Source organism: Rhizomucor pusillus, assembly GCF_041956525.1.
Source record: "Rhizomucor pusillus strain CBS 183.67 unplaced genomic scaffold VTP01scaffold_6, whole genome shotgun sequence".
Lineage (NCBI taxonomy): Eukaryota > Fungi > Mucoromycota > Mucoromycetes > Mucorales > Lichtheimiaceae > Rhizomucor > Rhizomucor pusillus.
The window spans coordinates 518,190-542,158 of record NW_027192148.1 but is presented as its reverse complement, the minus strand read 5'-3'; the positions used below and the strand labels follow the sequence as shown (position 1 = coordinate 542,158).

Below are 23,969 nucleotides of genomic sequence, written 5' to 3'. Positions count from 1 at the left end.
TCCATCCCCCACCTACATCTCTTCTTTTCTTCTCTCTCTCTCTCTTCCTCCTCTCTCTCTCTCCCCTTCTCAGTTCCACGTTACATAACTGTTTTTTACTGCCGACCTCCTCCTCCTGCTCCTGCTCGCTCTCCCTCCTTCTTCTCTTCCGACATAACACTTGATGGTTTTACTCGATAAGTTCAGGAGGACTGGTGCTCAGCAGCAGGAGCACTGATTAAACAAGAGCGTTTCCTGATTATCTTCATTTTTCTCTTGCTTCTAGCCTGCATTTATTTTTGGTTTATTTTTTCCAATGGATGATGAAGCATTCTGCTGACCGATGGTGTGCGTTTGTTTTTCTTTACATGCGTCATCTCCTATCCCAATTTTATTGACAAACCTTGCTGCGCACATGGCTGATGCACGATCACCAGTGTATATAGTTTATTGTTATTCTTGGCAAAGATGATCTCCCATACATAAGAGGAAAACCTTGAGTGCAACAGGCAGGAACATCATCAATGCTAGAGCATGTTGAGTAATTTGGAACCAAGACAATAAAGAAGGGAAAGGAGGAGATAAGAGCGGAAAGGATAAAACACTTTCCTCTTTCTCTCCAAGCTCTAAATTAGGGCTCATCATCATCACTGGTCTTGAGTTCCTGCACTTCGATTTACTTGATGAATTCATCATCTTCTCCTTGCCGGGTTGTTTTTTGTCTATTTTTACACCACCTCCACCTTCGCCCGTCAAAGGAAATTTTTCCATGCAGAAACGGGTTCTTGACAGAAGGCTCGAACAGTAGGGACATCTTGATTTTCCATTGTCAAAGCCGGCCTGTAAATTTTACTTATCAATTCGTGCCATTTCAATATCCTAAACCTTTTGTAAAAACAACTCCATTTCTGGTTCCCTGTCGTGAAATATAGAGAGAGAGAGAGCGTATGCAAGAGGTGATTTTATGTAATTCAGTGTTTGTCAATGGTCTCTTCTTTTTTTGCATGCAAGCGAGGCAATTGAAGAGGAGGAGGAGGCATAGCAACAAATGCGCCTGTACTACGCCGCTCCAAACATAGTTTTTTTCTTTTCCTGGAATTCAAGAGTTGCACGAGGAGGCGCGTTCTGCACGTACCAGCAAAAGTAATTGAAGAAAATGCCGCTGAGGCAGAGACATGTTAAAAGGGAAACAAGTTGGTGGCTCGCACCTCGTTTTTTCTTGTCAAGCCTCGTTCATTCTATCCCCTTTGTTTATTTATAAGCACACCCATCATCCACTTGTAAAGTACATCACCACTCCTTACTACTACTACTACGCCCAATTACCCCTTCTCTCCATAATAATTCACCACAATGCTCGTCAAATCCCTTACTGCTGCTGCTTTCTTTGCATTGCCTGCATACGCTGCACTTACCGGCTTCCCCGAAGGCTACAAGGTGCCAGAGCCGAAACCGGAATGGCTTGAACTGATCAAGAATGCCAATATCTCCAACGCCCCTGTTCTCAAGAACGAGCCTGGCGTTGGCCCTGTGCAGCCATCCAACGTCCAAGGCGACCCGAACTGCGTTTGGACATTCACCGAATGTTTGCGTCCCGAAGACGTATATACCTGCCCCAAGGGCACCTGGTCGGTCACATACGACGATGGCCCGTCCGAGTTCAGCCCACTCTTGTATGATTACCTCGACAAGGTCAACCAAAAGGTGACGTTCTTCATGGTCGGCACCCAGATCGTGCAGTACCCTGAGCTTGCAAAGCGTGCCTACGAAGCCGGCCACGAAATTGCCATGCACAGCTGGTCGCACAGCTACATGACCACCCTGACCAACGAGCAGGTCGTTGCCGAGCTCAAATGGAACGAGCTCGCTATCAAGGAAGCTACCGGTTACTCGCCAAAGTACTTTAGACCGCCTTTTGGAAACATTGACGATCGCGTCCGTGATATCTGCAAGGCTCTTGGCTTCACCCGTAAGTTCTACTTGAATGAGACCAACAATATAGGCCATGAAGTAATAACTATTGATATCTGTATAGCTGTTATCTGGGACCACGATACGTTTGACTGGCGATTGACCGAGAACTCTGGCTTCCAACAGAGCTGGATTTCCGGCAATGTCTCCGAGTGGGCCAACACTGCCCAGGGCGGCATGTCCCTTCAACACGATCTTTACAACGAGACCGTCCACGCCGCCATTGATATCTTCCCTATTCTCCAGGAAAAGTTCCAGCTCAAGCTTGTTCGCGACTGTGATCCCCACGGCAACGCATCCACATCCGCAAACACGACCACAGCATCGCCTAGTGCCAGCCAGCCCGCCAACTCGTCGCCTGCCGCTGCTTCTGCTTCGTCTTCTGCCTCGTCTAGCGCATCCGTCGCTGCTGCCAACGCCAACGCTGAGAATGCCGCCTCTGGACGCTTTATCGTTTCATCCGGACTTGGTCTTTTGCTCGCTGCAGTCGCCGCAATCTCGGTTGCTTAAACTATTGTATCTTTAAGTTAAATTGTTGTTAGAGTAAGAAGAAAGAATTTCGATGATAGTCTCCAATTGTGACACTGTACTTTTACAAGACACACAAATGTATTATGAAAAGAAAAATCCGCAGGCAAAAACATGTAATGTTACTTATTGCAGAATCAATGCTTTTATTAAGTGTTTTCCTTCCCTCCCTCCTCCCATTCTCGAGCAAAATCAAAGGCAGCGCAACAAATGATGGAGATAACAATTGTTTCATTACCAAGAACGTGGATATAGACTCTAAAGTTTAGGTAAATGCGCGGCAGTGGGTAACCAAGCCAGCATTTTGCCGGCGGTGTGCACCTCCTTCAACCACTATATCATCCAATTAGCAGCCTGTCACCCTCTCAACTTACTCTCAAGTCAAGTTAAACCATTAACAACCATTTCCCTATCCTCCATCGTTTGGAAGATTGAGAAAGAAAAAGGAAATAAGGAGGAGGGGAGGGAATGAAGAGAAGACAAGATTGCTTCTGTCTCTTTCCTTCCTTCCTCTCCCCTTTCAGGTCTGGAGCTTGTAAGCCTAAAGTGTAATTTTAATAAGAATCTGCTTAAAAGAGAGAAAAATGATATCATGAGTATACAACTGGCCGGCGGCGGTGCGGTTATTACTTGGCTGGAGGAGCGACCCAATCTAACAATAATGGCAAAGGTTAGTACCATTCGAGCATTTTTTGCTCGATGACATCTGCTGCTGCTACTGCTTTCGAGTTTATATGCTGTGATACTTGCTTGGGAAGCACTCCTTGATTGTCTTGTTATGCTTGTTCTGAGCATGCTCCGTCAGTAACTTTTCACGGCTAGTGCACAGAAACGGTTGTCGGCATACACCACAAATCACATTCTTGGCAGCTTCGTTCTAAAGAAGCAGAAAGAAATCCGTCACTCTGCTGCCATGGTTGTGACAAACCCGTTTGGGCACCTACCACTTTGAGTTGTGAGTTGGGCGCTTTAGCCTGATGCTTTGCGTTACGCTCACGCTTCATTTGCGCTTTTTGTCCCTGAATGCATTGCATTGCCAAGATCAGTCGAACGGTCATGTCAACAAGAAGAAAGCAATCAGCTTACGTTGCCCATTGTTGCTCAAGTGTGGCGTTCCTGAAAAAACAAAAGAGGGGTGTGTTGGGTCGACTTTTTTTTTCTCAAAGCACAATGCAGCTCCGCCACCACCGAGGAGGGAAAGAAAGGTTCCTCTTCTTATTCTTTTTATTTACATCCATTGGTAGGTACAGCCTTACTTGTTTGAGAAAATATGGGTCTCCATGTTGAGAGTTTGAACAGTGACAGTATTCTGGAGATCATCCAGGGCAGCTACGACTGTTTTGAGTTTGTTAACCTTGTCGTCAGAAGACACAGGCGCTTCCGTTGCCTTTATGCTTGGATACCTAGTGTGAATATTCATTCTACTGTTAACATGCAACATATATGTTCCCTAAAAGTGAGTACATTACATTTCGCATCCAAATGTCCATGTAGGCAACCACTGCGCGTCTTGGCATTGCTCACGCGTCCATTGGGTTCCATACGTGATGGGAGCATAAATCCGGAAAGCGGAAATGACGAGTGTCGCCAAGATAACGACGCAGAGTAGCCGTGATTTCGGAGAAAATCTTGTAAACACCAGGTCCAATCCTGTGGACAGGACAAGAATGCTAAAGTACAAAGCCGGCAGATAGTGATGGGAGAACAGTTGCCGGTCCATCAGATAAAACGGCAAATAATGCAGTAACCAGCCGACCACGTAGAACCCGGCTGACGATTCAAAGAATGCACGGCGGCCTATAGTGTACAACGATAAATATGCACGAATAAGCTTAATTTTTGCCTTCTCAAACCAAACCCCCACCCGAATCCACTGGGTGATCTTACCGTTGTAATGGTCGCGGTAACCCCGCTTGCTTCGGAGGCGGAAGAACGCCCAGATGATGAAATAGTTAAATACTGCGACGGTGCTTGTCCAGTAGACGACCGGATTGCCTAAAAGGAAAACGCGCTTGAGGTGGTTTGCCCACAGCGAGATTCCGTGCAACAATGTTGGCCACGAAGAAGGGCGCGATTCAAACGGATGCGAGTCCGTGAGTCCTTTGTTTGCCCGCCACATGACTCTATGAAGCTCGACAAACTTCTCCCAAAAAGACATTGGTTCATAGTTCACCACATCGCTGCCTTCTGGTACTACCATAGATTACATGAATAACTCTATATTTATACATGTGTACATATACACACACCAAACGTTGACAAACCCTCCCCCCCCTCCTCTTTTTGGAATGGCAACTTACATAAATCATTCTCTGATTGCTCAATCATCCACAAGATTTTTGGCTTCTTCCCGCTCTGAATGCATGTGACTTCCTGCTGTCCGTACCCCCATTCTGGTAACTTGACTTCGTGTGAAAACAAGGCGCATGACTGTAAAAGATGCACAAGTTTGAACCGACTCTTTAGTGTTTGCAATCGGCCGTTCGATTCCTTGTCTTGTCGTCCATCTTGCTCAATCTCGACTCTCCAGTAATCGTTTGCATCTCCTTCATAGTCAGGGAATCCATACGCGCTAAAAAGGATTTAGATGGTCCAGTGCATAAAAGTCTAATCTTTTAGGATCGATATCTTTCCCCACCAACTCCCCCCCCCCAAGGAAAAAAATCCCTCGTGCTTTGTCAATATCTCCTCTTTATCGCAATGCTTACCTCACTTCTTTGTGATACTCGGCGTCCGTGACGGGCGCCTTTTCATCATGACTGTGCAGTTTTCTCGGAGCAGTCATAACATGTTCCAGTCGTACAATGTCACCGTTTCGCACCCATTCTAACCATGTTTCGTTGTCAGAACCGAGTTTATCGGCAGGTTCGTTCTCGGCATCAAGTGTGCTATTCATCTTGCGTATCGTCCACCAGTTGTTTTCGTCCATATATGGGTATAGCGTGATTTGTTGCTCTAAAAGGTGCATACATATTAGAATAAAGTAAGGTCCAACCCATACCCGAACAAACCCGTTCCTGTGTATGCAGAAACGATGTTTGGTTCTTCTCTTTTCCCTCTTTCTTTCTTTCTTTCTCTCCCGACGAACCCCCCAACGTAACATGCCACCCTAACTTCATCGACATCGTGACACACAGAAAGGCATATGCATACTTACGTTTGCTGCCGTCGGGGTAAGTAGACAGATGAGAATGCAAATATCCTCCGTTCGTTGCGACGTGCCGAATTGTAATACGTGAGCCATACGCAACATCGGCCGGGCTATCGTCAATCTTGCGTCCGACGAGCGAGTGCTGGAACTGCGCTGACATGTGGACATCGCCGTCCCCAGACAAAGGTACCAGCAAAAAATGCGCATAGAATGCAGCAATGTATATCGATATAGGTACACAGATCAAAAACAAGGCACGTGCAGCAATGTGCTTTACGTAGGAGTGCTAGTAGCAAGCAAAAAGCAAATATTAGCTATTCCTTCGTTTCTTTTCTCCAATCCCGTTCCTTTTCATATGTGATTGAGCATATAATTACCTGAGATACATGTAGATTACCGAGCAGCTTCCATAAATCCAAAACTGTCGAACATCCAATCGTTGCAATCGTGAATAGACCGACCCATTTGCAGCTCACGGTCAAACCGAGACCGACGCCCGTCATTGCTAGCCAGAACCACCAGCGAGCTCCAAACGGCCTACTCAGTGGAGTCAACAAACATTTTCCATCCTCTATATTCATTTTCTTGGTGTATACCTTGAGCGTTCTCGGTGAAAACCATTCCATGCCATGATTGTAAGTGCTGTAAAGAAAAGCAAGTATGCGTCGAGTAAAATGAAGCGGTTGTTTGTGACAAGACTGTTTTCTTTACAATCATTATTAAGTGATATGGGACTTTTTTCTTTTTTGCAAATAATTACCATAGCACACCACCAATGCAGCAAACATGGATGCAGCGATTGAGTGGCCACCAAAGCGGAGCGTCAGGTAGGCCATAGGCACCACTGCGAGCCCGAGACATGCACCGAGCGATCGCATCGCAACGTACGGCACATCTTTTGACAGATAATTGCTATCAGCGCCGTAAGCATCATTTGCATTGGATTTTTTTTTCTTGCTGTATACATACTTGCCAATCGCACTAAAATCAAAATCTCCCTTGTATCCTGCGATCCACCCAGCCAATGCAATCAACATTTTGGCCAGCTGTTGAGAGGAAACAGTTATATATACAAATCGAATGTAAACACGCGCGTTCTAAACACTTGCCGGCGGGTGCACGTCAAAGAAGAAACGGCGTTGAATGTACTGGTTGGCAAACGTCCCAAAATGGACTTCATCGAATCTGATCTCTGGACTATTAACAACAATGCGGCTCGCAAAATGCAGGATTGTTGACATTCTTACACAACTTCAGACGGATTGTCGAGTGCATTAAGCCGTACAGGCACAGAGAGTGCAATGAGCGCTACCGTGATGAAAGCATCTTTGACAAAGGATAGACTGTCGTATGTTTGCGCTGATAGGAGCAGCAGGTCGCGTTGTTGTTGCTCTGCACTGATAGTAGGTTGTTTCTGTGCCGGTGACGTGTCTCGCTCCTGCTCCTCCTCTTCTACCTTTTCCTTTGTGTTCCTTCGCTGCCGTATTTCGGACGATGATTCCATTTAATTAATACAAACGAGAAGAAGAAAAGAAGGAAATATGTTTGCACATGCACACGTTTCTTTTTTTGTCCACCTCAGCTGTCAAACAATTTCTGGACGCATGAAATCTGGAGATGGACCATACATGAAACATCTTTCTTTTATTTGCCAGGTATGTAAAGGTAGTTATGTTATACTCGAAAAGGGGTAGGAGGTTATTGCAAGTTCATACTTTCCAACCTGTCTTGTTTTTTTACAGAGCGGCGCGCATAGTATCGAGCAGAATATCTGCATGTCGTCGCTGGAACACCAGCATCGGTCGCAGGCGGACAGTCTGGTCACCGCATCCGCCTACGTTGACACCCAACTGGCGCATGTCATTCAAGAATCGGTCGCGCTTTGCAGGAGTCTCCAAATCGAAAGCAACAAATGTGCCTTGACCGCGAACATTTTGAATCTTATTTATATCCTTGAGCTGTGCCTGGAGGTATGCACCGACTTGCCGTACGTTTTTGAGCAGTTGTTTATCTTCAATCTCACGGACGATAGCAGCGGCTTGCATGGCGCGTACCGGGTCGCCCATCCAGGTGTTGTACAGGCGGTAAGGTTGTCCAGGTCGCAGGCGGGGACTAGTGTAGAAACCAGCAGCTTGGAACTTTTTGGAAAAGGTGACCATGTCCGGTGAACGCGGCAGGTCCCAGGCTTCATGTGCCCAGAAGGTGCCAGTTGCACCTACGCCGGTTTGTACTTCGTCCACTATGAACAGCACGTCGTTGCGTTCACAAATAGCTTGAAGCTCACGGAAGAATGCAGGTGAGGCTGCAAAATAAGGAGAGGTTTGGGGTTACCAAAAGGGGAAACGTGGTTTGGGGAACTATCGTGAAACTTACCATGGTTATCGCCACCTTCAGACTGGATAGGCTCCACGACGACAGCCGCGATTGGTTTCTTGTTGGTTTGGATGATCTTTTCGACCTCCTTGAGAGACGCGGCCTCTACCTCGCGATTGTATGCCTCGTTCTCCTCCAACGGGTACTTTAGCTGGGGGAAAGGTGCCTTCGGCCAATCGAATGCAGGGATATCGACCTTGTGGATAGCCTTGCTGGCGGTTGCTGTGAGGGATCCAAAGAGGCGGCCATGGAAACCGCGCGTAAAACTGAGGATGGCCATGTCGGGCGATCCTGGTGCTTGATTTTTCATGCACGACGAGAGCTCTTCGGGTGAAAAGTCTGCATTCTGACCACCACGTTGCTTAGCCGCCTTGTACATGAATGCAGTTTTGAACGCATTCTCGTTTGCACACGAGCCGCACATGACGGTGAACACGTTGGACATGCCCTTGGGTGCGACTTTCATGAATGCTTGCTCGACAGAGTCGACCCAGTCTTTGGTTGGATTCACACCGAGTGCAGCTCTGCCATTGGGGATTCCCCAATTAGAAACGAAGGCAACTTTCCCGTGTGACCTATTATACTTGCCTGTTTGCAAGGGCTGTTTGAAACGCAGGATCATTGACCAGATTCAGAAAGGCTGGACTGTTGTAACCAATAGGGATGGATGCTATTTGTGCAAATACATCAAGCATAACATTGCCATCAGCGTCCACAATGTAATTGCCACGAGATTTTTCAAAGTCTACATTTTAAAGTTTCAAGTTAGTCCGGCTTTTCCTTGATGAAACAACGATTTATACCTGCAACGAAGAACACGGATCGAGTGTCTTGATATTGTCCGAGTCTCTTGACAACGGCCTTGGATGCGGGTCCAGGTACGTGCGTTCGTATGCTTGGCCGGAGCGGCTCGTCAGGGAAGTATGGCAGCTCTGTTAATTCCTCTGGAATATCGCTTGTAGCGGCCGTGGTGCAGTAGAGGCGACGGTATTGGCTGCTGCTGCCGGTGTGAACAAGCAGCGCGGGGCGCGCACGCGTAGCAGTGGTAGTAGCACGTGTAACAAGGAATCGTCGGGTGGCGGGAATCATTTGCAAGAAAGAGATCAATTAATGTCTTGTCTCCTTTGAAAAAGCGGTGAAGAAAAGGATTCCTCCTTGACCCCCATGGTTTTTATACCGTCCTCACGTGAGAAAAGCATCTATCTAAACGATGATGCTACTATCAGTATAAGGCAGTTCTCGCATCCCTGTTCTATCAGTATAAGGCAGTTCTCGTACAGAACGCACCTGTCAAACAACGAATTGGTGTGCGGCGTTTCATTTTGAGTCTCCTTTCGTTTTTCTTTGTATTCGATTGTTTGGGTCGTCAAGGAGGATGCTGCTTTGGTTTGGGATCAGCTCTTTCTCTCGTTTCAAGCAAGTTGCCAGCTCGACTGGCTGCTGTCGAATGTCGCTAGGTAGACCACTCGCTGTGGGTGCGTGCGCTCTCAATATAGTATGGTTTTTTCGAATGGCCGATAACGCAAAACCTTATTATGAATATGGCAACTTTTCATTGGCTGTCCGTTTTCCCACAATGCCGTAAGTGCATTATCGACGTCAATCTAGACTAGATAGCGTCCCTTTTCTTAAAAACTTTGGTAAAAAGGCATAGTAATTAGATTGCTTCTTCGTATAACCACTCGATGAGTATCTATACAGATTCTCCCGTTTGGCATTGGAATCACACCCACCTAGATGACAAAAAATACCATATATGGTTAAATTCTTTGCGCGACTGCCGTCCCCCTTGCGCGTGCACGGCACACACACATATATCTCACATCATTACCAAACAAAATGGCGAAAAGATGGCACGAGAATAGACATTGTCCCATTTAGCAACTGTGATGTATGATTTTCCAATGTAAAGGTGCATATGCAAAATTGCCAGAGGTGACATACAAGCATTATTATTGTTGGCAGGCGTGAAAAGTAAAAGTCGTGCTATACTACGGTAGCTGGATCGATCTCCTTTACCACCCTTTACAGCGAACCAGCTCACTTTGATCACTGCAGGATAAGAACATTTGATGGCTTTGCTTTCTGACAGGATGAATATCGCCCGGCAAAACGGATTGCGCGCGCTCGTTCGCGATATTGAGTCCATGGAGATGTGGTAGGAAATGTCTTATTGAAGGCCAAAAACGCTCATGTTTGACGCAGTTCTCTTCGTGTACCAAGCATATTCAAATCATAACCTCGTCAGCGATACTGCGTGAGTCCCAATATTTTTTCTGAAAGTAAACAAAGCAATGGATGCAGTGTTAGCGTCATCTGACAGTGGAAGGAGGAGACGGTAGCATGTGTGTAGAAAAGGACCAGTCTTTGGGTTGGCCATTGTTTCCTTGTCGTTCTCTTATTCTCCCAAAAAAGGTCTTTTCGCAGAAAATTTCATTGTTGGCTGCCATTTTGTTTCCCGGCGGCGGGGCGGGCAGAATTCGCTACCTCCTCCTCCCTTATGCGTATTTTGGTGCGAAAGCAGGCAGACGGCAGCGTCAGATCTTGCACACTATTCCATATCCAACTGGCTCTCTCCTTTGTCGGCGTCAAGCATGCACACATTCAGCAGATTCTTGGTAACTCTCTATGTCGGATAATCGGGGTGGGTTCCTGATCTGACGGTTATTATCTAGATCGCATAGTGCACGATCCGTTGCTAGACACCGCGCACGATCGATCTATCGAACTCGAACAACTTTTGACGAGGCTTAAAGCATATTTCGCCACATTCCATTACACCAATTCGTTGACCGACTTGAAAGTGGCGTGGGATATTGTTCAGCGCCAAGATTCAGTGTGTATACTCCTCGGAGGCACATCCGGCTGCGGTAAATCGACCTTGGCGAGTTTGCTCGCCCATAGGATAGGAATTACGACGGTCTTGTCGACGGACCACATACGTAGCCTTTTGCGCAGTTTCGATACAGAGAATCCATTGCTGTGGGCATCGTCGTATCACGCGGGCGAGACGTTGCCGCAGCGCAGGAATGAGCAGGAGGAAGACACCGTCGCAGGCTACGAAGCACAAAGTCAGCTTATTCTCGATACACTGGACAAAATGCTGACAGGATTTCGGAATCGTCGTGAAAGCCTTGTCATCGAGGTAATAATCTCGCTCTCTTTCTCCAGGGCACAATGGCAATGCAGGAAGAAGATTCATGATAAATATGCTAGGGTGTCGGATTATCCATTGAAAACATTAAAGCATTGCTGAAAAAGCATCCAAATTGCATACCACTCATTGTATATATCAGCAACGAGGTATGATCAAAGATAAATATCTCGTAATATGGAGCTCTAACAGCAAAATACAGCAAAAACATGCAGAAAGATTCGCAATTAGAGCAAAGTACATGACTCTGGCTCCAAGAGCAAACAAATATATCCGATACTTTGATAATATCCGCTTAATACAAGACCACCTTTGCCGACAGGCAGACAAATGTCAGGTAACCAAATATCCCGCTCTTAGATATGTATCCTTTAATAACCATAATATTTCCAGATACCGAAAATTGACAATACCAACGTTGATAGAAGCTTAGCTATTCTTCACATGACGATAGTAAGTTTTGACAACAATGCGTCATGTTCTTTGCAAATAACTTAGCGTGCGATGTTCCAAAAGGTGAATGTGCTATCGAGGATGAGGCAGCTCAAAGAATCAGGCCAAGCAGACGGGACATCCAACATACTTCCTATCGTTTCGGAAGAGTTTGCCAAGGTGTACCGTGTAACCTGGAGTTCAAAGCAGATGCTCCGTCGTATCCGCGAAAATGTAAGTCAAATTGCTTAACAATATTTTGGGTAAACCTACATGGTATCTTATGATTCTTCTCTTATCATCCCAGTCCACGCTGCCACGTATACGCAAGACAGAGCAAGAGGATCCTCTTCTCGATCAACAGCGAGGAGGACCGCAACATCATGGCAACTCTAATCCTGTCAATACGATCGTGACCTATCCGAATCGATGGAAAGCAAAGGCTTCTCGGTTTTTGACTCATCGATGGTCATAGTTACAATTTTGGATCGGGTACGCACGGCATATTTCCTCCATTATACCCGCAGTGTTCTATCGAGTTTGGAATGGACCCCAAGGATTCGCTTATGCCCGCCAAGCTCCCGTTGAAGTCTCATCGCCGAGTCAGGAACTGATCTAGATAATTGGGAGATACCAACGTGGATATAATACCAATACTTGTTGGTAGCTGACAGATTAGACGGAAATAGGCGCTCTCAACCGGGCAAATCTTCCAAGTTTTATCGAGAACAGATCAGGATCATTTGCCCATAGCCTTGTACGTTTTTGTAAATCTATCTGAGGAGCTTTATCAGTCTTCAATAATAATAATAATAACATGCTAAAATTGATTACGACGACCTTCAAACTGCAACGGTGCATATGGAACAACAATAGCAGGATTGTCTTTGACAAAAAAAAAAGAAAGACAACTACTTTATAGAAGGTGGAGGAGGAATTAAATGCAATATAGATGCGAAATATATAAAGTTCGGGATGTTATGCAGTGATAAAGAAGAAAAGAGAGGGCGAAAGGATTAAAGGGGACAAGATACATAAAACTATAAATTATACAGCCTTGTCTAGTGTGCTACGCCGTATCCTTGTTACGTCCAAGACGTTGACGCAAGGATTTCATTTGGACCCAAGTCCTTGGGTCGTGCATCTTGATGCTGGTAGATGCACTGTCTTCGACAACGAACTCTTCACGCCCGGTGTCCAAATCGACTTCCATGAGGGGTATCACCTTGGATCGCTTCACAATCTTGTAACCCGCATAGAAAATGATCACAATGGGTATACCAATGTAGCATGCAATAATATCGGATGGAGATACAGGATCGGCCATCCACGAGTCGTAGCCCTGGCCTACCAATACGAACAGACAAATGACGAACGCAAAGATAGGACCGACAGGGAAAAGTCTTGCTTTGAATGGCAGTAGATCCAGCGAATAACCTTGAGCAACAAATGCTCTTCGGAAACGGAAGTGCGAAATAGAGATACCAATCCATCTGTTATCCCCCAACAAACATTTAGCTTTTCATGTCAGAAATGATCCACCAAAAAACTTACGCAATGAAACCAGAGACACCAGAGATATTTAGCAACCAATTGTACACGACACCGTTGCCGAACAAGGAAGTGAGGAATGCAAGCATACCGACGGCGGCGGTGATAAGTACGCAGTAGATAGGAATGCCATGTCGCGTCATGCGTTTGAATACGCGCGGGGCCTTGCCCTCGACTGCAAGGTCATACAATGTTCGGCTGGAAGCATACAGACCCGAGTTGGCTGCAGATAAGACCGTGGTGAGAATGACAGCGTTCATAACGTGCGCAGCAGGAGTGATGCCTGCTTTCTGGAAAACAAGAGTGAATGGCGATACTGAAATGTCGCTAACATCGTTTTTGAGCAGAAGCGGGTCATTGTATGGAATAATAAGACCGATCATGAGCAAGGACAGAATGTAGAATAGCACGATACGCCAAAAGACCTATTTACTTAGATATTAGCACGGATGCTTCTTACTTCCATTATCACCACACTTGGTTATTTACCTGCTTGATTGCACGTGGAACTGTCTTGTGCGGATTCTCGCTCTCACCAGCAGCCACACCGACCTGATGCAAAGAAAAAATGTAAATGATGATTATCCACAGATATCAAAACAGCAAGGACTACTTACAAGTTCCGTGCCTTGGAAAGAGAAACCAGCGGTCAAGAATGTGCTGAGTACACCGAGACCTTGCACACCGCCGTAATTGAATACTTCAACGCCATAATACTTGCCGCCCAGCACGGCGGTGTCGACAAGAATACCGAGGATGACGAACGCAAGCACAGTAAGCACCTTGATAAGTGCAAACCAGTACTCGGCTTCACCGTATCCTTTTACGGAAAATAGATTGAGACACAATACAACGATCAAAAAGACGATCGACCAGACGTATCCGGGAACATTGGGTAACCAGTAACTCATGACCATGGAACTCGCAGTCTGTGCATATATAACGTCATGTGTCAACATATTGTGTAACCGAATGCGGAACATCACATAAACACTTACCAACTCGACAGCTAACGTGACAGCCCAGTTATACCTGTCAGAATATTTTTCTTCGTGTCAGCAAAAGTATACAACCCAAGATGGATGTTGCGGATATACTTACCAGTAGTTCCAGCCAAGTGCAAAACCGATTGCAGGGTCAATGAAACGACCAGCGTAGTTGTTAAAACTGCCAGAGATGGGTAAAAAGGTTGCCTAGTTACAAGCATATCAGTACATGCGCATGCCAAGCATAGCAGCTTGATCGCCTACCATTTCTCCGAGGGATTCCATCATAAAGAAGACCATGATACCGATCAACGAGTATGCGATAAGTGCACCTAATGGCATCCGGAATCAATACGACCACGAAAACGACGCACTAAAAGTATATAAACAGGTTCTCACCTCCGGGACCAGCCGTGCTAATACTGGCACCACTTGCCAAGAAAAGACCAGTACCGATGGTTCCACCCAGCGAGATCATTGTCAACTATAAAACTGCTAAGTAACTGACTTTAATACATCGTACATTGTGTGTATTTTCCTACATGGCGTGCTTTCAAGCCTCGCTTCAAGTGGTGTGTATCGTCTTGGACTTCTTGCTCGACATGCTGATCCTCGCTTTTCGACACCGCTTCAATCTCTTCTAGATCGTTTATCGGTAAGGTCACCGTCTTGCCGATCTTATCGTCAGCGTCGTGATTCATAAATTCGAGTAGTATAGTAGAAGAAAAAGAGAGGACGGAAAAGAAACAATATATAGTGGCTTTTTCGAAAGGCAAGACAGCTCCATCGTGGAAAAACTCATGCATGCAGCTCCGCTTCAAAAGGTATAGCAAACAAATCATCTGTTGGTGCCTATACCCTTATTAATTATCCAATCCAGCTGAGCCCGCAGGCAGCAGTCAGATCCCATCGCTCATAAAAAGTTTGTCACACTCAGGTCCCTGATATTATTCTCTCTGTCTGTGTGTTTTCAAACAGTTTGCTGTATAGTATACAATATGTAGGGGCAGCATACGAAATGTCGGAATTGCAGTGAGGAGGCTCGATTGCGGGAAATATTCGCTGACAATAGATTTGAATCAGCTGTGTACCTTGATTACCACTAATTTATGACCTACGTTGCGATGATTGCATGCTTAATCATCAAGAACAGCCTAAAGAAATGACAAGCCAATGTAAGTAAATGCTATCATTGACTGGATAAGGTTGCTGCCTGTTTCTCCTGACAAGTGGGTTTCTGCACGAATGCATTTGATGAGTCGCACCGTCAGCTCATGTAGTAACGGTAACAACAGTTCGCACGGTCCACGATCTGATTGCATATTTATATGCACTGGATGGAGACATCCGCAAATGGTCAATAGCAGGATATAGCAATGCACGTGAGAGCAAGGCATTTAGTCAAAAGATATATGCAGCTGTATACGTTGGAAATCAACTCGTAAATAATCTTTCACACAACTTGTAATCTAAGTCATATTTTCAACCAAACTTGTATCATACGTAACGGATAATTGTTGGCAAGACAACGAGCTGGCTGGGTTAGTATGACAAATTCATGCAACCCCGTGATTAACAAGTGCACTGACATGATGTTATATGATCTTGATACTTTTAGTTTGAGATCGTCAGAAAATAACAAAAGAAGAGAACAGCTTGATGATCATGACGGAATCTTTTGCAGCATAGACAGAAAGCAGATAGTAAGTTAAGAGAAGAAATAGGAAGTTAGATCGCCGTAGTAGGTTGCCTTGGCAACACTGTTTCAGGAAACCCATCAACGTCCTTCAAAGTGCGTGCTAACATGTTCACAACAATGCTTGCCAAACCATCAAGCTTTCCTTTGGGCGACGAGCGATTTTAGATTACTTGTATTACATGAATATAGGTGGCAGCATGACTGGTAGTGAGATGGATGGGGCCAAGCATTGGGCATAGTTGCTTGGAACCACGTTGCGGGGTGACGTTTTGAGAGTCCAATCAGAAACAAGTTGAAACACGACGACCCCAGGCGGATGCTCTGGCAGTCCCCAAATTCCTAGAGACGATTTTTGGCATATGCAGTCGGAGTTTCTATCGTAGGACAATGACTTACAAGCAAGTTAATGCTGCTAAAATCAGACGGTTCTTTTTCTTCTTCATTCTTCTTCTCCTTTCACTCAGCAAATGGTTTCTGTTTCGATATCTGTACTTATTAATCACATACGCCAATCGTTTTCGCAAGCTACCAGCCTCTCCTTCATAACCGCTATCATCCTGCAAACTCCCCGGAAACTCCTCCGCGATCACTCCTCTAGCGGGAAAGGTCCACGAAGGCACCACCGGGCCCTATACCCACGAACGCTGCAGCGACGAAACAGTAACAATGACCCGCTTTTCGATACAATGGCCGTCGCCGAGTACTTTTCTTCTTCTCCATCCTCCGTTTCTCACGCTAACGCTACCGCCACTGCTGCTTCCAATGTACCCGCGACAACCACCGCCAAGCGGAAAAATATCGACGTTTCTGGACTGGACATGCCCGTCACCCCACAGTACAGACCGCCACGTGCCCCCATCGTTCTCTGCCATGGGTTGTATGGTTTCGACAAGTGGGGCCCGGAGGCTTTCCCTGCGCTGCAGGTACACTACTGGGGCGGTATCGAGGACGCCCTGGCAAAGCTTGGTGCCAAGGTGATTGTCACCAGGGTGCCGCGCACTGGAAGTGTTTGGGAGCGTGCCCGGGAACTCCACGCTATTTCGAAATCCATTCTGGCTGGCAAGGATGTCAATTTTGTCGCACATTCAATGGTAAAGTGCAGAAAAATGAACGTGAGACAAATATGCCTAATTTCGGTCAACAGGGTGGCCTTGACTGTCGACATTTACTTTCCCACATTCACGATCGTCCTTACCGCGTTCAATCACTCACGACCGTCTCGACCCCCCACCGCGGCTCGCCGGTCATGGACTGGTTCAGAGATCACGTTGGTGTTGGCATGGCAGACGCTATTCACGACGCTGCAAAGCAAGCACACGACAAGGCCCAGGCAGCAGCCGCTGCAACTGGCAGCCCTCCTCCCTCCACTCCCCTGAGAGATCTCGCCAAATTGCCCATACATCTCCTGGATCCCATTGTTCAAAAGATCATCCGATTACTCGATACACCCGCTTACGCCAACCTAACTACCGACTATTGTAAAAACTATTTCAATCCAAACACTCGAGATGACCCAAACGTCGCTTACTACTCTTACGGCGCGTCTGTAGAGATTCCACTGTGGTCTGTCCTGGGTTTGCCCTGGCAAGTTGTCAAGGAAAAGGAAGGGGATAATGACGGCATTGTATCGGTCGAAAGCGCCAAATGGGGCAAATATGTAAAAACAGTCGAAGCCAATCACTGGGAATTGAATGGACAAAAGTAAGTTGCTAACTCTGGGAAGACTTGCGGGAATATCACCTTTATGAATATATATATATACTTTACGTCTTGTAGCAAGTCGCATTCTTTAACATCCAAAATACCGCAAGTTTTAGACAATTTGGAACAATGAACATCTGTGTACTAACATGGCAATATGTACATATAGGCCACGCTGGCGTGCTAACCTACCCGCGCTTGAATTGTATACGAGTGCAGACAAGACCAAGTTTGACTCTGTAGAGTTCTATCTGGAAGTTGCAAACTTTTTGTACGAGCAAGGGCATTAACCTTTCGTTGTGCGACGTTACACGAACCTCATATTTTTTTCTGCTCGTAATTCGATTTGCTGCTACTCGGTGGTCCCCAATGCCTAATACTGCCCTTCTGGGCGGCGCGCACTGTGTATATATAAACACGCAAACGCGTGCGAAGACACGCATGCATCCGCGTCATACCTAATACTAGCTGTATGTTAAAGCCCGAATTTCAAGATAGAGACCATTCTTTGTTCTTGATTGATATCTCGAGTCAAGAAGTTTACTGCAGTTAGAGTGAATAAGTATAATTGTATTATAAATGGAAATCGCGTGAAAGAAGCTTAGATGTGTAGCTGAGAGTTAGTTGAGTTTCGTGAAATTCAATGATGGCACGAAGCCAGCTAGTCATCACCTAGCGGGTAGATCCTTTTTTTGGATGTGTGACGCATCTTGAAAGCTTGCACTTACCATTAATGGAAACCCTGTTGCATCAGAGGGAGAGAGAGAAGTTGTTCCTCGTTATTATTCATTGTCTAGAGTGGGAATATGTAACTGAGCAACTAGGCTCGAAATTCGGTTGCTAGGCAACAGAGAACATACCATCCATCGTTGGTTATCCCAAACCGGCTCCTTGCACGCACCAGGGGGGTTGGGGGTTGAAGCACAAAAAGAAGGCGGAGCGGAGCTGCCCAGACTGCAGGAAGTTCTTGCACACCGCTGCCTTATGCGGGTTCGCGTGTTTTTTCCTGCGGCTAACCTCCAATGTCTCTAAAGTTATCTAAACGAAACGGTAGCCCTAGCGACAGTAGACCTATAGGGCCCACAGCCAACTCATCAACGCAGAACTGGGGCGAGGACGAGTATGCGCAAATTATTGAGGGTGTCAAAAAGATTTACAAGACAAAAATCAAGCCGCTCGAAGTGACCTACAATTTTGAAGGTGAGGTTGTGCCATTGCGGCAATGTATGTAAAGAGCGATCTAATGCTCTGGTTAGGCTTCCACTCTGCGCCGCTCACAGACTCGGATATTGAAGCAAAGCCCATAGTTTTACTGATTGGACAGTATTCCACGGTACGTCAAATTGGATGCCTGTTAAAAGAGATGGAGAGAGAGCGGATAGAGAGACGGGGAAGAAAACAGAGAAACAAAGGAGGAGATATGAGAGAGAGAGAACGCAAAGACAATATTGCTTATAATCCGAAAATCGCAGGGTAAAACAACATTTATTCGGTACCTCCTTGACAAACGCTATCCTGGCGAACACATTGGTGTGGAACCTACCACTGATAAATTTGTTGCCGTCATGTACGGTAACGAGGATCGGGTCATACCTGGCAATGCTGCAGCCGTCAATCAAGACCTGCCGTTCCGTGGCTTGAATCGATTCGGTCAAGCATTCTTGTCGAGATTCCAGGTAACGCCCCGCCATATCAATCGAATACCTTTTATGCACAACTCTTGTTTACATTATCGATTCTAGGTCTCACAAACGCCATCGCCCGTACTCGAAAACATGACTATTATCGATACACCCGGTATCCTAGCTGGCGACAAGCAACGTATAGAGCGTGGCTATGACTTCACCCAAGTCATCGAGTGGTTCTCTCAGCGATCTGATCTCATTTTACTGTTATTTGATTCTCACAAGCTGGATATTTCAAACGAGTTCAAGATGGCTATCCACAGTCTTCGCGGACAAGAAGAGAAAATCCGAGTTGTATTGAACAAGAGTGATATGGTCAGTCAGCAGCAACTCATGAGAGTGTATGTCTATCAATAGTTTGTTCTCTTCGAAACGGGGAAAAAGTGGTTGACTCGTCTTTACATTCATTAGGTACGGTGCTATGATGTGGTCACTAGGCAAAGTTGTCCAAACGCCAGAAGTAATGCGTGTCTATCTCAGTTCATTCTGGACCGAGAAACCCCCAAACTGCTTTGAAGATTGCAGAGACCTGATCGAAGCAGAATCAAAGGATCTTTTGCGCGACTTGAAAGAATTGCGCCGCAACGCTGCTATCCGTAAAATTAACGAGATTGTCAAGAGAGCTCGTCTTGCGAGGGTAAGATCGATGTTAATCATCAACGGAGGCAAAAATTTGCTAATCATGCGTTTTTATGTTGAATATATAGGTACATTCTCTGATCATTGGCCATTTAAAGAAGGAAATGCCCTCCATGTTTGGCAAGAAGAAAAAGAGAGAAGCATTGCTAAAAAACCTAGATCAAGAGTTTTTGAAGATTCAGCAGCGCCACCATTTGCCTGCAGGCGACTTTCCAAATCCTGAAAAGTTTAGACAGAATCTTTCGCTGTATGACATTGACAAGTTCAAGTCTCTCAAGGAAGATCTTTTGGAAAAAGTCGACGAGGTACGTTTAGATTTGAGTCGAGAATTAATGATAATCTTTTTGCTGAAAAGAACAATCGTTTCTAGGCGCTTGCTGTCGATCTACCAAAACTCATGTCTCGGTTCCCAATGGGCAACCCAGAACTCGCCGAGAACCAGCGCAACCCCTTCGACGATATCATGCAACCTCAAGGAAACACAAACGGTGGATTGCCACCCAACTTTTGGTCATTCTCTGCTGTCGACAAGGCAAGCTACACTCCCATGTTCCATTCACTCCACCCTCGCGATGGACTTGTGCCTGGCGCCAATATTAAGCCTGTGCTGATGGAGAGTGGATTGCCCAACGAGACGTTGGCGCAGATCTGGCGTTTAGCCGACTGGGATGGAGATGGCTACATGGATATCGACGAATTTAGCGTTGCTATGCATCTTGTCAAGGCCGTCGAGCACGGCGCCGATCTGCCAGAGAAGCTGCCTTCGTCGCTGATCCCTAATAGAAAAATCTAATCTCTAAAAGAGAATGACTATAGTCCTCCATTCAGCATCTCTATCTACTGTATCTTACGATAAAGTATTTATTTATATTCTTGGTCCTTTTTAAGTCTCGTAATGGACGTTCTGTTCATTTCCAACTAGAGTCGTACAGTATCTGCGGACAAAGTCCGTTCCTTTTTCCTGCTGCCTTGAGCTTCGCGTTTTGAATACTAGTCGTTCATCATACAATGTCAACATTTGGTGCAGACAATGCAACATCACCGGCACAGCAGCTTCAAGTTAGCGAGACATGTATGGATTTACTGCTTATAGAGATGGTGGACACCATTTGCCGGACGACGGCCGCTGAATCCGCCGACAGCGAAGCCATGTTTTACAAGCTCGATAGTCTGGGGTTTGCGGTAGGACAACGACTAGTTGAAAGGTAGAGCGAGCCAGTGATTATATCCTCCCTTGTGCGCTGTGGCTTTCTAGGTACAGATAGTAACCGCTCAAGAAATATAGATTTACAAAGGATCGTCCTCGGTTCGCGGATACCTTGGATGTCGTGAAATTTATTTGCAAGGATCTTTGGTCTATTATGTTTAAAAAGCAAATTGATAACTTGAAAACGAACCACAGAGTAAGAAAAAATCATCCATATACTTTCCTTCCGACGATAGGCTTACCATTCTTGTATGTTAAAGGGTGTCTATGTGCTCCAAGACAATAGCTTTCGATGGTTTATGCGCATGTCAACAGATATTGGAGGCGCAGACTCAGCAAAGAAGGCGACTCCGGTTAGTCAATGCCCATTTCTCTATTTGTTCTTTTATACAGCCGAGCTGACAACTGCTGCACCTTAGTATGTTTGGTTTCCTTGCGGCATTGTTCGCGGTGCACTCGCGAATTTAGGCGTGCCGAGTGTGGTAGTCGCAGAAACATCAAACCTTCCACAATGTAAAAGCAGAAATGTCCCTTTTTTATTTACGAGTTTGTTACTCACACTGCAACACTATTTAGGTACTTTTCAAATCAAAATTGCTAAATGAAAGCGAGAACAAGATGATGATTCAACATAGAATCATGGACCTGTATACACTGTGTTGCCCAAATCATGTACAAAATTCATTGGCTTGCTACAACATGCTAACCTCATCAAAATTGACTCGCTATACATCTACGGACATGAAGCTAGCCATAATAACATGGAGAAATCCCTGGTTTCTTCTTCTTTATTTGCAAAGTACGAGTATAAAGAAACAATATTTTGCAGCACTGAGGCTTAGACTTGTAATGACGTGCAATATGACTTGAGATTGTTATCCTCATACATTGAGGATTCGGGGAAAAAAGGAGATGATATACATATTGTTGGTTACTTTTGCTTATGAACCCATCAAATGCAGCGATGGATACTGCTCTCGTATTCCGTGATCTTCCATGTTTCTATTTGAACTCTATAGAGGGGATCAAATGTAATCTATAAAAGTATCCCACTCTAGGCAATGCTGGCGTACATTAATCAAAGTCTTTTGTAGTTCGTCGTAATGATGCGTACTGTAGTAACCAAGATCGTATACACGGAAATATGGCTAGTTAGTGGACGGAATAGAAAGTAGTCATTGGTAAATTATGCAATATGCAATGCTGCATCTCTTTGCTACTTTCCTGTGTGTTGCATAAAACGCAGAAGAAGTAAACACGCTTTTGCAGAGTGTTAGCAAGGCATCCATTTTGGAACGCTTAGCTGGTGGTTGTTTTTCATAGGTACCCGTTATTCATCGAAAGAGAATCAATGATTTCAGCTAGTAACAACGAGTACCATCTTAACAAGAATTGACGATCGCATACTAAGCTTAAAAGCCGGTGCTTATTAGCTATGGCTATGCAATAATGAGTTTTAACTGATAAAAATAGCTGGAAAAGGTAATAGCAAAGTGAAATCAGACTTTTATTACAATTGCTACGGTAGTCAATATTTATACTTGGACTCCGAGTCTGCCATACGCAATCTAATAGTACTGATCCCACTCTAGGTAGTGTCACCATAGACGGAGGTCCTTTGTACTGAATCGTAATGACTAGAGTGATATATCGGGAATCATGTACGTGGGTGCGACCAGTGATGGTTATCAGAAGTAATGGAGGATACGACATCATTTTTAATCTATGCTGTTGTAAAGGCCGTAAATACCAAGTAGAATAAATACAATAAACAGCAATTTTAGTTTTTACTACATCCTCATGGGTTTCTATTGCTGTAAAGCATTGTAAGCGCCAAAAAAAAAGATAGCGTTACGGCAACTTCGCAACAGCATTGCACCTTGAAGTGTACTCAAAATTTGCAAACAAAATTGTTCAAAAACACAATTTCAGCGAAAAACTCAAAAGGAGCGCTCGGAAGATCTGTTGGTAACAGTGAGATTCGAACTCACGCCTCTTGCGAGACCAGAACTTGAGTCTGGCGCCTTAGACCAACTCGGCCATGTTACCGATGCTTGTTTCGTTTTTCTCAAATTACATTGTATCACGTACTTGAAAAGAAAATTCTGATTAGATCACGTGACCAGGGTATATATTACCGCGTTTCCACGGCAATAACGAGTAATATTTGTTTTTTTTCTGGCATAAATATATTGTATATACTGCTACAAAGCCTCCCTTTTGTATAACACCAAATGTACCTCTTGAATATAAGAAGCTTTTTGCTGTTTTTAAGTATGCAAGTAAGCATATACAAACTAAGATTCTAACTCAGCTCCTGCTAGACTTTTGTCTGGATCATACCCTCCATTAACAGCTTTCCATGTCCATTTGCAAGGATGTGATTTTGCCAAGTACACGCTTGTTGCTTACAGGAACCTTTTACATCTTACAGCCGTTTGTAATTACATGCTATGCATCGCATCTTGCGATTTTGAAACGGCTGCCTCCGCTGATCTAGCTATCATTTGCCGCGCAAAATCCTTCCATCCAGTCGTTACGGACGATCTACGGGCTTTCCTCTTTGGAGAAGTATAACAAATGGAAATATACTGTATCCAAGAGTGAGAAGCACGTCGAGTGATCAGGATACATGCCTGGAAACGAACAGTAAAATAGCAGAGCCTTTAGCACCTTCTTAGTCATTGTCATCCGGTGGGCGCCCTGTAAGTCAGTGCAGTGGATATTTGCAATCAAAGAAACCTGATAATAACTATGAGAGATCGAGGAAACGTAAGAGCAAAAACTCTATCACGATCGGCTGCCCTGCAGAGGATAGTGCCAAGTTACTGTGATTTGGACGCGGTCTAGTGGAGTATCATTGGCAACAGGAGGGCCATGATCCGGCAGACTTCGTAGACATTGCAACTTTAG

At 45.2% G+C, this 23,969-nt stretch overlaps 9 protein-coding genes and 1 non-coding gene across 10 annotated transcripts; 5 read left to right on the top strand and 5 right to left on the bottom strand.

Moving 5' to 3' along the window:
* Positions 1-1,332: 1,332 nt before the first annotated feature.
* On the top strand, positions 1,333-2,460 carry VTP01DRAFT_9118 (uncharacterized protein; the record flags this gene model as incomplete). The annotated part of the gene is made up of 2 exons (XM_069388315.1): positions 1,333-1,948; positions 2,015-2,460. The coding sequence occupies 2 exons, from the start codon at positions 1,333-1,335 to the stop codon at positions 2,458-2,460; spliced, it is 1,062 nt and encodes a 353-aa protein (XP_069240624.1).
* Positions 2,461-3,208: 748 nt separating this feature from the next.
* VTP01DRAFT_9117 (uncharacterized protein) lies at positions 3,209-3,573 on the bottom strand (the record flags this gene model as incomplete). The annotated part of the gene is made up of 3 exons (XM_069388314.1): positions 3,209-3,355; positions 3,423-3,497; positions 3,565-3,573. 3 exons carry the CDS (start codon positions 3,571-3,573, stop codon positions 3,209-3,211), a joined length of 231 nt encoding a protein of 76 aa, XP_069240623.1.
* A 157-nt stretch (positions 3,574-3,730) lies between these two features.
* Positions 3,731-7,133, bottom strand: VTP01DRAFT_9116 (uncharacterized protein; the record flags this gene model as incomplete). Its single annotated transcript, XM_069388313.1, has 12 exons — positions 3,731-3,881; positions 3,948-4,275; positions 4,366-4,671; positions 4,779-5,050; positions 5,187-5,433; positions 5,636-5,915; positions 6,007-6,166; positions 6,226-6,334; positions 6,390-6,541; positions 6,599-6,675; positions 6,739-6,814; positions 6,877-7,133. 12 exons carry the CDS (start codon positions 7,131-7,133, stop codon positions 3,731-3,733), a joined length of 2,415 nt encoding a protein of 804 aa, XP_069240622.1.
* A 232-nt stretch (positions 7,134-7,365) lies between these two features.
* On the bottom strand, positions 7,366-9,091 carry VTP01DRAFT_9115 (uncharacterized protein; the record flags this gene model as incomplete). The annotated part of the gene is made up of 4 exons (XM_069388312.1): positions 7,366-7,931; positions 8,003-8,526; positions 8,591-8,747; positions 8,806-9,091. 4 exons carry the CDS (start codon positions 9,089-9,091, stop codon positions 7,366-7,368), a joined length of 1,533 nt encoding a protein of 510 aa, XP_069240621.1.
* A 1,411-nt stretch (positions 9,092-10,502) lies between these two features.
* Positions 10,503-12,063, top strand: VTP01DRAFT_9114 (uncharacterized protein; the record flags this gene model as incomplete). Its single annotated transcript, XM_069388311.1, has 7 exons — positions 10,503-10,620; positions 10,678-11,147; positions 11,219-11,305; positions 11,359-11,493; positions 11,550-11,609; positions 11,673-11,822; positions 11,896-12,063. 7 exons carry the CDS (start codon positions 10,503-10,505, stop codon positions 12,061-12,063), a joined length of 1,188 nt encoding a protein of 395 aa, XP_069240620.1.
* Positions 12,064-12,657: 594 nt separating this feature from the next.
* On the bottom strand, positions 12,658-14,826 carry VTP01DRAFT_9113 (uncharacterized protein; the record flags this gene model as incomplete). The annotated part of the gene is made up of 9 exons (XM_069388310.1): positions 12,658-13,081; positions 13,143-13,564; positions 13,629-13,691; positions 13,757-14,068; positions 14,138-14,171; positions 14,241-14,332; positions 14,390-14,457; positions 14,525-14,609; positions 14,668-14,826. The coding sequence occupies 9 exons, from the start codon at positions 14,824-14,826 to the stop codon at positions 12,658-12,660; spliced, it is 1,659 nt and encodes a 552-aa protein (XP_069240619.1).
* Positions 14,827-16,291: 1,465 nt separating this feature from the next.
* On the top strand, positions 16,292-17,815 carry VTP01DRAFT_9112 (uncharacterized protein; the record flags this gene model as incomplete). Its single annotated transcript, XM_069388309.1, has 3 exons — positions 16,292-16,915; positions 16,969-17,525; positions 17,695-17,815. The coding sequence occupies 3 exons, from the start codon at positions 16,292-16,294 to the stop codon at positions 17,813-17,815; spliced, it is 1,302 nt and encodes a 433-aa protein (XP_069240618.1).
* A 732-nt stretch (positions 17,816-18,547) lies between these two features.
* VTP01DRAFT_9111 (uncharacterized protein) lies at positions 18,548-20,642 on the top strand (the record flags this gene model as incomplete). The annotated part of the gene is made up of 7 exons (XM_069388308.1): positions 18,548-18,725; positions 18,782-18,858; positions 18,998-19,201; positions 19,268-19,551; positions 19,622-19,847; positions 19,918-20,154; positions 20,220-20,642. 7 exons carry the CDS (start codon positions 18,548-18,550, stop codon positions 20,640-20,642), a joined length of 1,629 nt encoding a protein of 542 aa, XP_069240617.1.
* A 215-nt stretch (positions 20,643-20,857) lies between these two features.
* Positions 20,858-21,661, top strand: VTP01DRAFT_9110 (uncharacterized protein; the record flags this gene model as incomplete). Its single annotated transcript, XM_069388307.1, has 5 exons — positions 20,858-21,054; positions 21,135-21,252; positions 21,317-21,409; positions 21,476-21,569; positions 21,633-21,661. The coding sequence occupies 5 exons, from the start codon at positions 20,858-20,860 to the stop codon at positions 21,659-21,661; spliced, it is 531 nt and encodes a 176-aa protein (XP_069240616.1).
* Positions 21,662-23,022: 1,361 nt separating this feature from the next.
* VTP01DRAFT_t41 lies at positions 23,023-23,105 on the bottom strand. Its single transcript has one exon. It is a non-coding gene; the product is annotated as a tRNA-Leu (tRNA).
* Positions 23,106-23,969: the final 864 nt, after the last annotated feature.